General features: G+C 44.5%; 1 protein-coding gene across 8 annotated transcripts in view; it reads left to right on the plus strand.

Annotated features, from left to right (window-relative positions):
- Positions 1 to 13,086, plus strand: part of SIK2 (salt inducible kinase 2) — a 106,715-nt gene that overhangs the window by 71,513 nt on the left and 22,116 nt on the right. For all 8 annotated transcript variants that reach the window (XM_050922011.1, XM_050922012.1, XM_050922014.1 and 5 more), the window contains 4 exons: positions 4,068 to 4,192; positions 9,256 to 9,379; positions 10,299 to 10,519; positions 12,098 to 12,250. In XM_050922011.1, coding sequence (XP_050777968.1) covers positions 4,068 to 4,192; positions 9,256 to 9,379; positions 10,299 to 10,519; positions 12,098 to 12,250 — 623 coding nt within the window. The remainder of the gene's footprint in view (positions 1 to 4,067; positions 4,193 to 9,255; positions 9,380 to 10,298; positions 10,520 to 12,097; positions 12,251 to 13,086) is intronic.

A 13,086-nucleotide genomic window follows, 5' to 3' on the forward strand; every position in this document is an offset into this window, starting at 1 on the left:
GGTATGTCCACAGTGCTATTTTTAGCACTCTAGTTCAAGCCTTGCTCCTGCTGGTCTGTCTATCCAGGGTGGGAGGCTGACTCCCAGCTGAAGTGTAGACATACCCTAGGACAATCTTATAGCCTTATGTTAGAGAAATGCACATACCTTTACTCTACACTGAAAATAAATCTTGCAATTCCAACTCGACATATGTGCCATTCCAGAGCAAGGTTAGTTTTACTTAAAATTGTCAATTCCTCTGACTGTGGGATTAGCTTGTGTTTTCATATAGTTAACAGTAACACTGTGTTGCTGTGCTTGTGAATTGCAGGGTCTTTATATGGTTTTGTAGCACAGGTCATATGAGGCGAGAGCCGAGTCCTTTCCCAAACATAATATAACATATGCAAATACAGCAAAATGAAGTGGTATCAGTGGTGCCTGTACAGTGTCTACTAACCACAGTGTTTATCAGTGAAGCTATCTGCTGATCACTGCCACATGGTATTCACATGCCTCTGAGGTATTCAGAGGTTGATAGGACTAAATCAACAGCCTGATTACTGTAAATCAACACTGTTGACTTTCACAGAATTCCCCAACACAGTAGTGTACATTTACACAATAAAAGCTCAGCTACTGAGGAGGATAAAGCTTTATCACCTGAAATCTTATATTGTATGGCGTGTTATTCTCGGGAAAAGTTACCAGGATTACTACTTCAGGGAGCAGCTAAACAGTGGCTAACACCAAGTCAGACTAATGCTGAGCCTATATGAAGTTCTGCACAGTACATTTGATTGTGGGCCTTAGATTGCTTGTGACCTGCTATTGTTACATGTCTCAGAGTATTGTCTACCCTTAAAATGATACAGCGGTACATCTGTGCTGCTCTAGCACTTAAGTGTAGATACTACCTATACCAATGGGGCGGGGGGTGGAGGGTGTTCTCCTGTTGGTGTACATAATCCACATCCCCAAGAGGCAGTAACTAGGTTGATGGGGAAAAAAATTTCCATCACCTTAGTGCTGTCTATATGGGGACTTAAGTCAGCTTAACAATGCTGCTCCAGGGGGTGGTTTTTTCACACCCAACTGATGCAGATAAATTGACCTATTTTTCTAACGTAGACCTGTGTGAATCTGTATATCACCCTTTTTACAGTACTATGATAAATTTTGTACAAAATATGCCTTATGGGGTATCATTTGAAAACTCATACTTTGCTGATCATTATTGTCCTGGTTAAATGTGTGTGGCAACACTGTATGTAAAGTTATAAGTTTCTACTATATGATACTATTAAGATATGTTCCAAGTCTGGGGAGCAGTCACAAACCAGTTCTCCAGAGACAAAAGACTAGGTAATGCCTCAGCCAGGTGTCAGCAAAATCAAATGGATGTCACCTGGTTAAGTGGCTGTTCTTTGGCAGAAAAGAGGGTGTGAGCGAAAAATCTACATCTTGACAAAGAAACAGCTTGGGGTTCCTATCCACACAAACTTTGTCTCCTTTAACCCGCAGCTGGAGATGCTTCTCAAAGAAGAGAGAGAAATTCAGCCAGTAAGATTGCTGAAATGTGTTGAGAGAGACTTTGCTTTGAATTCACTTATCTTGTTAAGTTAGGCATTAGTTGCGTTTTACTTTTATTTTCTTGTAACCAATTCTGACTTTTATTCCTCATTAGTGGTAATCACTTAAAATCTATATTTCTGTAGTTAATAAACCTGTTTTACTGATTTATCTCGAACAGTGTGTTTGGATTGAAGTGTTGGGGAAACTCCATTTGGGATAATAGGATTTGTGCATATCATTTTCTATTAATAAAATGATGGGCTTAATATGATGTACATTTCTGGGGAAAGTCTGGGACTGGGAATATGCTGGTGTTGCTCTGCAGTGTAATTTCATGAGTGGCTAGCTGTAACACTTAGACAATATAACTGGGAGTAACTTACCTGCTAGGGCAGGGGTAGGCAACCTATGGCACGGGTGCCAAAAGCAGCACGCTAGCTGATTTTCAGTGGCACTCCACTGCCTGGGTCCTGCCCGCTGGTCTGGGAGGCTCTGCATTTTATTTAATTTTAAAAGAAGCTTCTTAAACATTTTAAAAACCTTATTTACTTTACATACAACAACAATAGTTTAGTTATATATTATAGACTTCTAGAAAGAGACCTTCTAAGAACATTAAAATGTATGACTGGCACGCAAAACCTTAAATTAGAGTGAATGAATGAAGACTCGGCACAGCACTTCTGAAAGGTTGCTGACCCCTGTGCTAGAGGCTGTGTGCCAGCAGACGAGGAGTGGTAGCTCTCACAGCAAAGCAGCGTAAAAGGCACCCCAGACTGGAGAACTGAGGGAATACAGCTGTTCATCAGTCCAGACTGTTTCCGGGGTAATGTCACAACCAGGCTTTAGTTTTCTACAGAAGTACAGCCCATTAGTTAACATTAAAGTTAGGGTTTGTCTAACTCTTGAAGATTTTTAAACAAAGAATATGTCTGTCCCACTCCCTTTACTGCTCCCTCTTTCCCCTTGGAGTTTTTTCTTCCTCTTTGAGTGCCAACAGTGATTTACTCCATACAGAATGGTCCATGATCCAAGGACCTAACACTTCAAATTGATATATGAAAAAAAAGTGTCTCTCACAAAATAAGGAAGAAATCCTGGCCCCACTGAAGTCAATGGCAAAACCTCCACTGATTTAGTGGAGTCAGTTTCACAAGAGAGGAGCTGGTACATTGCAGTGGAGGTTTATTTTTTAAAATGTATTAATAAATAGTTAACACCACTTGGTTGGTTAGCACTGAGTGGCTTTGTTGAAGGAAGGGGTTCGGAGGAGGAAGTTGAAACAAGTGTGCCAAGAGTAGGACTAGGGCGTGTTACAAAGGTGTATGGAAGAAGTCAGTGAAGTGTGGACAGGGTAAAGGGAGAAAGAAGGATGGCTAGAAGTAAGAGCAGAGGCGCAGATCAGAGTTGTGCTGAGCATTGAAGGCGTTGACTAGGAAGTGTGTGTGGAAGGCAGAAGAGAGCCAGAAGGCTGCAATGGACACACAACATTCCCCACATTTTATTTTATTTCTTTATCTGGTGGCACCTTCAGGATCGGTGTACTTTGTCCCTGCTGTCCTGAATTAGTCATTCATTAGCTGAGGACCCTGATGTCCACTGTAGATACACAGACAAGCTGATGGCATATAACTGCTCTCTTAAAGTCAAAGTTAATAGCTATTCAAAAGCAACCTTTCCAGAGACATTGTCAAAGTCCAAATCAGTAGTCAAAGCCTGAAAGGGACATCAGCTTAAAACTTACACTGAATGCTTTTGTACCTACTGTTAGATGTAACCGCGGTGATGACTGGAACTGAGAAAGAGTGGAGCAAACATATTTTCTCTATTTTTTTTCTAGTTTGTTTACTTTAAGCATCTGTTAGCACTTTATTGGCCACTGTAGGAACACAGGCTACTGGGCTAGATGGACCTTTGGTCTGACCCAGTATGGCTGTTTTTATGTTTGTATTAAGTCAGTTTTGATGCTTCCTTGAAGAGGCCACGTTTCCCAATGGATAGGTCATTGGACTGGGATTCACGAGACTCAGGTTCTGTGTGTTAGGTTCTCTACCACTGAAAAGCTATGCGCCCTTGGTCAAATCACTTTCCTTCTCTGAGCCCAAAGAAAGCCTAGCTTAGAGAAAGCCGAAGAGCTGTCAGGTTCAATATTGAATCTCAGACATTTACACGTGAGTACGTAGGCTCAGCACACAGCCTGTTTGCCACTCTCTCACTTAATTAGAGGAGGACATTGTTATAATCGCAGATTTACCCCAGTGGTAGAAATTAACCAGTAAGTTGTGCTGGTTGGGATGGAGGCTAGTTGTGCAGTTACCGTTAAGAGTTAGCAGTCTGCACTGTGAAAAAGTGAAAAATAGCGTAAACCTCTCTTGTTTCTGCAGGAAATACAGAGCTCTGACTGAAAGTGAGCCTTTAGACCCAGTCAGTGCATATCAGCACCGGATCATTGGTGGATGTAGGTTTAAAAATGTAGATGTGTTAAAAGAATTTTTTTTCTTTCCCTACAGATTTTGGGTTTGGAAATTTCTATAAAAGTGGTGAGCCTCTCACCACCTGGTGTGGAAGCCCCCCATATGCAGCCCCAGAAGTCTTTGAAGGGCAGCAGTATGAAGGACCCCAACTGGATATCTGGGTAGGGTATCATCATTTTATTTACTAGATTAAAATCACCTTTTAGAAATGAACATTGTAATCACCTCTGAATTTCATTTAGACCACAAGATAGGCTGTTCACCTCTGGCTTTATTTTTCTAGACCAAGTCACACAATGATCTTAAGGCCCCGTAGTTTTGAAGCCTAGGATCTTGGTTTGTAAAGTCACTCTGAATGCCAGGTTGTCATTAAGGTTACATAGTAGGTGCACATGAAGTCACTGCATGAAATAATTTAGTTAATCCAAAAAGCTGTCGCTGTTCTTTGCGGAATGTGAGGTTCTTCAGGTGCTTGCTCATGTCCATTCCAGTTAGGTGTGTGTGCGCCACATGCACGACTGTCAGAAGGCTTTTCCTCTAGCAGTACCTGTCGGGTCAGCTGTGGAGTCCCTGCTGACCCGCCGCCTGCTCTGTTCTTTCTTACCGCCAGTGACGGTTGTTGGAGCAGCTCAGTCTCGCGTATTACTAGTGCCTACTTAGCAGTCTTTCTTTGACTACTTGTTGTAAATAGTTACCCATTAGTGTTAATTAGTTGTATAGTACTTAGCTGGGGGATTTTCCCAGATTCTCTTTCCCCCTGACCACGGCATGCCTCGGTCTCAGGGCTTTAAGCCCTGTGAGAAGTGTCTGAAGCCTATGCCACAGGGCGATCCGCACAACTCCTGCGTCAGGTGCCTTGGGGAGGGTCATCAGGCGGATAGGTGCAAGATTTACAGGGGCTTTAAGCCCAGGACAAAGGAGGAGAGAGATTCTCTCCTGAAACTCCTCCTAATGAAATCTGCACTTCACCCACAGCCGGAGCCAGCACCGGCAGCCTCGGTGCGCTGCACCGGCATTGGTACAGGAACCCTCGGCACCGAGGAAGGACTCTTGTAAGGAGCATTGGCACCGCTTCCCAGCCCTGAGGTCCAGCTCCACATTGCAACACCATTCACAATCGCGAGTGCCACATAAGAATAAGAAGGTGGACGGGGGCCGCTCGCCAGCATGGCACACCAGTGGGGTGCGTCCTGTGTTGGGATACCCAAACCTGGCCTGAAAGTCCCGCAGCCGTTGACTCTGGCCATGACGGGGGCCATCGAGTCAGGTGCGAGTGAACTCTCCAGTGCTGGAGGATTTGGAGGGCGAAGACCTCAATCTTCCTTCCACACTGGACACACTGGAAGCAGCACGGGATCTGATCGCCATGATGGCTCAATCCCTGTGCCTGCTGGCAGATGCCCTGGCGCTGACGTTGATGGTTCTAACAATGATGGCACTGATGGCAGCATCAGTGACTGCTCCGTCCCCCCATCAGACAAAGGGGCAAGCCCAAGATGATGAGTCATTGCTCATCCTCACCACGGCACCGATCTCTGGCACTGCTGGGTTCTGCTCTGTCTTGGTCCACATCTGAGTACTCCTCTGAGTTGGAGGTGGAATCCTAAACCTCCAGGCGGAGCTGGTACTGCTCTAGATCCTGGCACTGTTCTCAGCACCACTGAAGAAGCTATGCACCCCAACCCAGTGCCATCAGAGTCATGGCCTCCCCAATGGGAGGGGTCAGTGCAGTGGCCCTTCTGGACCCCAGGAGCCTATCATCAGGCCTAAGGGCTGGGCTCAAGGGTGACTTTGGTGGCCTTGGGACACCGCGGGGCCCCATTGGTCTCAAGGGATCCAGGTATGAGGGATGCGTCCCTAGAGGAAGATTTGGGGCAATCTGACCCTGAGATGGGAGCTGTTGTCACCCCACCCCCAGTGCAAGGAAGGACACGTATAGCCGATGCACCTGAAACTGCCCTGGTGACCATCAGGGAACTGGAAGGGCAAGAGGATCCAATCCCTCCTCGGACGTCTTCCTCCACCTCATCCGATGAGGCGATGGCAGGGACGACTACGTCTCTGCCAGCAGTGGACACCAGGGTCCATCAAGACCACCTTCGTGTGTGGCGCAAAACTTGAATCTACAGGCTGAGGAGGTCACAGAGGTTTGAGACCCAATGGTTGATATCCTGGCTCCAGAGGGACCCTCTAGGGTGGCCCTTCCTCTTATTAAGACCATTATAAATACACCTAAGGTGCTCTGGCAGAATCCAGCCTCTATCCCACCAACAGTTAAAGGGGTAGAACGCCAATATTTAGTTCCACAGAAGGGGTATGAGCACCTCTTCACCCATCCCCAGCTGGGCACATTAGTGGTGGACAATCACACGGAGCAGCAAGGACAGCTGGGTCCTACTCCAAAGACCAAGGAGGCCAGGAAGCTGGATCTGTTCGGTCGCAGGGCGCTGACATCTGAGCCCCTTTACACTGTCTTTTATGAAGACATAGTGCAACTATGCCCACAACCTGCGTTTCTCCCTGTGGTAGTCTCTCAATTCCATATAAATCAGGACATTTTCCTACCTGTGTTGTTCCCAAGCCACATGCCAATAACAGAGATTGCATGCTTCATTCCTTGGTTGTGAGACGCGCTCTGGCTTTCTATATCAAGCGCACAAAGCCATTTCGGAAGTCCCCACAGCTCTTTTTCACTGTCGCAGAGAGGATAAAAGGACTCTCTCTATCTTCTCCTAACACACATCATCCTGAATCACATCATGCATCAAGACTTGCTACGATTTGATTCTGGCCCTGACATTGATGGCGCACTCTACATGAGCTCAAGCGTCATCTGCCACTTTTCTAGCTCAAGTGCCCATTCAGGATATATGCAGGGCATCCACATGGTCCTCTAGCCATACCTTCACCTCACATTATGCAATTTCTCAACAGTCCAGAGATGACACAGTGTTTGGCAGGGCAGTGCTGCAATCTGCAACCAGATGAACTCCAACCCCTCCTCCAGGAATATGGTTTGGGAGTCACCTAATTGGAATGGACATGAGCAAGCACTTGAAGAAAAAACGGTTACCTATCTCTCGTAACTGCTATTCTTCAAGATGTGGTGTTCATGTCTATTCCAAATCCTGCCCGCCCTCCCCTCTGTAGGAGTATTCTGGCAAGAAGGAACTGAGCAGGCGGTGGGTCGGCAGGGACTTACATACACCTCCATAAAGGCGCCACTCCAGTGGGCTCCACAGCCAACCCAACAGGTACCGCTAGAGAAAAAACCCTTCCGACAATCCTGCACGCGCACACCTAATTGGAATGGACATGAGCAACACATCTCAAAGAACAACACTTACGAGAGGTGGGTAACCGTTTTTTCTGAATAGGTTCTTTGCATGAATGTCCCTGCTTCACTGCACTGCTTCCTTCTTCGGCAGGAGTTCAAGATGTAAACTGTTGATGAGTCTGAGTCACTCACACAAAGGGGAGGGAGCTGTCAGCTGCCCTCTCTCTGAGTTGAGAGAGAGAAGCTATGTGCCCCATGCCATTCTGCTGCAGGCAGATGCATATTGTTGAATCAGTGTGTGTGTTTCCCTACTTGCTACTCTAATGGAAGAGGACAGAGAGCACAATCGAAATTGCATGAAGTAAAAGAAGGAGAAACATGCACTGAGCAGAGTTCCTTGCACTCTTTAATGCACTGTCAAACATGAGACTTTTCATTCTTAATTTGTGTTTAATCTAATTTTAGTCTTCTGGTCTTGATGATGATGTGTCCATATCCTGAAGCACCCAGAGATACAGTGCAATTCGGCAGTCTGTGCTTTGGCGCCAGAAGCACGGTGCTAGTACTACATACATGTGAGAGAGGCAGATTAATTTCTGAGTGAGAGCTCAGTTCACAAACAGGGCAGTGCACAGACGTTCACCTTGCTCATCTAAAGTGATCCATGTTGTTTTAGTAAATAAACACTGTCCTCATAAGCACTCCTTTTTAATGAGTAAAAGTTACATCTTTGCTGAGCCTATTATCCTGTAACTGCCAAATGAACCCATTACTCTCCAACCATGCACAAGTTTCAGAATAATGTGAGTGGTGTTTGAATGTGAAAAGTGAATTGCAGAGCTTTGTTAAATATTTTTTAAACCGTTTAAGATCTCGGCTCATTAACAATCTTCTTGTAAACCAAAAACACAAGTATTTACATTTTAAAATAAAACATCTGAAAAGCAGTTTCCTCCTTCACATACCTGCCAAGACCTGAGTTCAGGATACTGCCTTTCTTGTGCTACAGTTGACAACTGCTAAAGCAGCTAACAGAAATGGTTTCTAAAAAGCTGAGTTGGCAGGAGGAAGACATAATCCTCAACTCAGGTTTTGGCAGATAAATAAAGACATTGATTTTTAATATTTTTAGTTTTAAAATCTCAGTATGCTGGCCCAGTTTTGGTGCATGTTTGGAATGCTTTTCCCTTCCATTGAGGCACCTAGTGCCGTGTCTATCCATACAGACTCATGTCCCCAGGATCTGGTATGGTCATTTATTTCCATATGGCACTATCTTCTTTGGCAAATTTAGCAAGACTGTTTCCACTTGCATTGCCAATTAACACACAGTTTCAGAAATGAATCTGACGATTGGCTTAATGCTGCTGTTCTGATTGTATGTATCTCTTTGCACATCTTATGCAATCCCTCAATGGGCTTTGCACACACCAGCGCAGAATCACAGCCATCACAGTCCATACAAACATTGGTGGGTTTTTTCCCCTAAAACTTTGCAAGCCAGTGAACAGGAGAGGTTGAGGTTTCTCTGTTCTGAACAACTGGAATTTGGGGTGGGTTTTTTGTTTGAACATATTCCGATGTAGTAAAGAGTGGCTTTAAATCTCACTTGAAGTAGCGGCTCATTTTTCATGTATCATTCAGTGATCTGTATGTAGCTTTGCACTAGCAGCCGGAGTCTTTAGTCCATTACACACAGCAGCTTTACCCTGCTGATCAGCAAAAGGCACTGCAAACTTAGCCATTTTGGGTCAGCTGAGGGTTCTTAAGGTTTAGGGGTTTTCAGGTATATGACTCCTTTTTCTTTAACACTGTTTCTGCAGGATGTAGAAACAACTTTAATTTTGTCAGTGACAGCCTGGGGTTTCACTAGCAAATCTCAGAGCAAAGGGTACAGTACTTGTGTGCATCTGAAAGGTAAAAGCAGGAATGTTCTCTGTTTTGCAGAGCATGGGTGTAGTTCTTTATGTTCTAGTCTGTGGAGCATTACCTTTCGATGGACCTACACTCCCTATTCTGAGACAGCGGGTTCTGGAAGGAAGGTTCAGGATCCCCTATTTCATGTCAGAAGGTAATATATTTGTCCTTACGCTTTGGGGATTTTAATCTCCATTAAATTATACTTTTAAACTGCAGATGGTGGACAAGACAACTGAGTCATTAATGAGCAATGAATGAGTGTAAATGAAGTGTCCCACTTCCTACCTCTGATTAGAAACGGAAAAAAATTCACAGATTCAAACAGCAAGTAGTTTTCATTGTCCAAGACAATACAAACAATTCATTTTAGTTTGGAAAGCAAATGCAGGGAAAACAAAATCACCATAATTTTAGTGTATTGCAGATTGGGTTTTCCTGTTTTCTTTGACTTCTTCTTTTAAACAAAAGCAAACAAACAAACCTCAACAAACCACATAACCAACTCATATGGGTGTCTCAGTCTTATATCTGTGGCACACCCACATATTGCTGCTGCTGTTGTTTATTGTTGTAAGACTATCAGACCTTTTCCTTATTTGATTGATCCAGTTGTTGAGTCTTGCTCTGTCACTCTTGATCAGACAATGAGGAAATGTTTGATAGCATAACCCTAAAATCGATGATGTGGGTACTGGCCTGTAGGCTGGGAAGAAGCTGCCAATAGTCTAGTCTAAATTAAAGGGACACATATCAAGTGGCTTCTTGAGCTTTAAATAACATTATTGTTGGTTTTGGGGAGATGCTTAGAATTAATGACACCGCTCCCCAAACAGCACATTTTTGAAATAAGTTGATTTTTTTTCTTGGTGTGAACTGAAGTCTTTAGCTCAAAAGATTATTTTAACTTTCAGGAAATTTATTTAGCACAAAAATGAGATAGAACTAAGACGGGTTCCTGTTGTTGTTGCTCTTCATCAGTAGGTGTCAGATGAATACAGTGTGTGCACTGTAGCCTATTTGCTAGGTGTCTGTAGTATGTTCCCTTTTTTACTTTATCTTTATCCCAACAGAGTGTGAGCACCTGATCAGGAGAATGCTGGTCCTAGACCCATCCAAGAGATTGACAATTGCTCAGATTAAGGAGCATAAATGGATGCTAATAGAAGTTCCTGTGCAGAGACCCATTCTCTATCCACAAGGACAGGAGAACGAGCCTTCCATTGGAGAGTATAATGAGCAGGTTTTGCGGCTGATGCACAGCCTTGGAATAGACCAACAGAAAACTATTGAGGTAAAACAGACCTTCCACAGAGCTGTAACCTCAGAATGAGCCCGTTTACTGTCCTGCTTTATTAAATCTAGATTTTACACGAGTCTCTCTCATAACATTCTTTTTGTTACCCTTGCAACAAAATCAAGCTGCTGCTGTATTATCAGTTGCACAGACCCTTCAAGGGAAGGCAAGCTGCAGAAAATACGTTCCGCTTCTGGAAGGTTTAAGAATCCTGCCGTTCACAACTGCTCTAGCCAACTTTGGCCCTGATTCTTTGTAACCGATTAATAAAAGAGATCAGAGGACTGAGGATGTCTCTGATAACTGGAAACTCCTGAATGTGATGAGCTTATCAGTGAGCTGGGCTTCTGTTGTGCAGATACTGCCAGTCATAGCAAAATGTGTGGGCTTATGTAAAAAGTGGGACCTGGGAAGAAATCACCTAATTAACTTTCATTTGTGCTGGGGATCATAACTGGAATGAACCCCTGGCTCCACAGAGAAAAGGTTAATGAATTCACTCCATGGATCCCAGGGTCTCCAGAACTGGAGTGGTTCTTTTATTAGGTATTGGCTGGTATTTTTATTTGAGTGCACTTGCAAACATTTGGGGTTGCAATTTGTTATAGTGGATCACAGAGCAAACTGAAGGGCCTGTCAATAATTCATGTGGGACTTTCTGAGGCTGCAGAGCTTGTAAAGTGATAGCCCTGTAAGATCCCTTGTTGGGATGCAGAAGCTTGCCACTTATAGACTCCTTCTCCCCGCCTCCCCCCAAGGGCTCTGTGTGGACAGTAAAGGTGATTATTAGGCAGAAAAACAAAGCCAAGGAACTGTGTTGGTTTCTGCTCCATTAGATTCACAGGGTGGTATTGGGGAAAGCATCATTTGGCATATGGAGGGGGGGCAGAATCAGAAGCAACATACTTGGGATTTACGCTTCTGAAGGGGTGGGGATGTGAAATTCAGAGGAGAGTAAAAGGAAGCATAAGAGCAGCAAGCATTGACTGTCTTTCTTGGATTCCAAATCGTGCCTCTTATCAGAAATAAATGCTCAAAAAACTCCCTCAGGACTCAGCATGATCATTTCCTTAGAATGGCTGGTATTTTTAGGAAGTGTGGAGGCTGCACTATGAACACTGCTTGCCAGAAAGGGCTGAGTGTGTGCACAGGCACTTCAGGCATCAATTCCCTCGTGCTGGTGAGGATTTGGACTAGCCTACCCCCTTATAAGTGAGGTCATGGCACTTGCTCTCTCTTGGAGGGCTCAGAAAGGCATTTGGGTTACAGACACCAACTGTCACTGCCAATAGGAAGTCTGGAAGCAGGCTTCCACATGCAGCTGCAGCTGCTTGGTCTTTTTAACTTCACAGAACCATTGAGCCTCAAGAGGCTGACATACTCTTCTTTGCCATTCTGGCTTGAAACTTTCTCTCAGCTGATTGGTTTCCAGATTGACACTTGCTTGAGACCCCCTTACCCTTTAAGCATTTGGTTTTGTTTTTGATAAAAGTGAGATTTTTCTCCTACCTCCTTATTTTGTGGTTTTTGAGAATGGAGGTTTGGCTGCATTTAGACACTTGTTTCTCTTTTCAGTCTCTGCAGAACAAGAGTTATAACCACTTTGCTGCTATCTATTACCTGTTAGTGGAGAGACTCAAGTCACATCGGAGTAGCTTCCCTGTGGAGCAGAGACTCGATGCTCGTCAGCGTCGGCCAAGCACCATTGCTGAACAAACAGTCGCCAAGGTAACTCCTAATTCCATCCAGAGATGGGACTGATCACTGCACAAAATGTTCTTGTTTCAGAAAGCTCTTGTTCCTAGGTAGCTCTGTGTCAGAGGATCCTTCGCTTTTCTGTCTTCAGAATCCCAAGCTTTTCTGTGTTGCTCTGGGCAGAGTGCTTTGCATTTGTTCTCTTCAGAACCATCATATGACAAGACAGTTGTTTGTGACTCATCCTGTTGAGAGTTGTGGGTCTTGTCATATCATGTGAGACCCTAGGTACCAATTGTCTGTATGTCTATGTAAGCAATCGGATGAGAACCCTTGGAAACTGGCTAATTCCTAAATGGCTGGCTAATTTTCCTGTTTCATTTTGTGAGCACTAGAGTCACTGTGCTTGGAGAGGGCATGTGGTCACTGGGAGGCCAGACAGGATCAGAACTACTTCCAGCAATAAATCACCCCAACTTCGTGGCCTGTGCGCACACACCGAGTTGTCCTTCTTGATGAAAGATCTTGCCTCTCCCTCAGGTGAACAAAGCAGAGGCTGTTGGCTTAGCGCAGCAGCAAATTGGACATGGTCTGACTTTGTACTCTGGGGCTGAAGCTACCAAAGATTATTTCATTTGTCCTCAGAGTTAATGGGCACAGGGAGTTTCATCCTTAACCCCCAGTTCATTGCTTGAGTAGTTCTGTTTCACCCTCAGCATTCCTGGGGAAGCTTTTGGGGGCATAACAATGAAAAGCGTGCTGCTGCACTACTTCAATGGAATGTTTCTGCTTTTCTGAGGATTTGGCATTCTTTGCTGTCCGTAATTGATGTTTGTCTTTCTCCATGAACTCAGCCATGCTGCGGACTC

Source organism: Gopherus flavomarginatus, chromosome 13 (assembly GCF_025201925.1).
Source record: "Gopherus flavomarginatus isolate rGopFla2 chromosome 13, rGopFla2.mat.asm, whole genome shotgun sequence".
Classification (NCBI taxonomy): domain Eukaryota; kingdom Metazoa; phylum Chordata; order Testudines; family Testudinidae; genus Gopherus; species Gopherus flavomarginatus.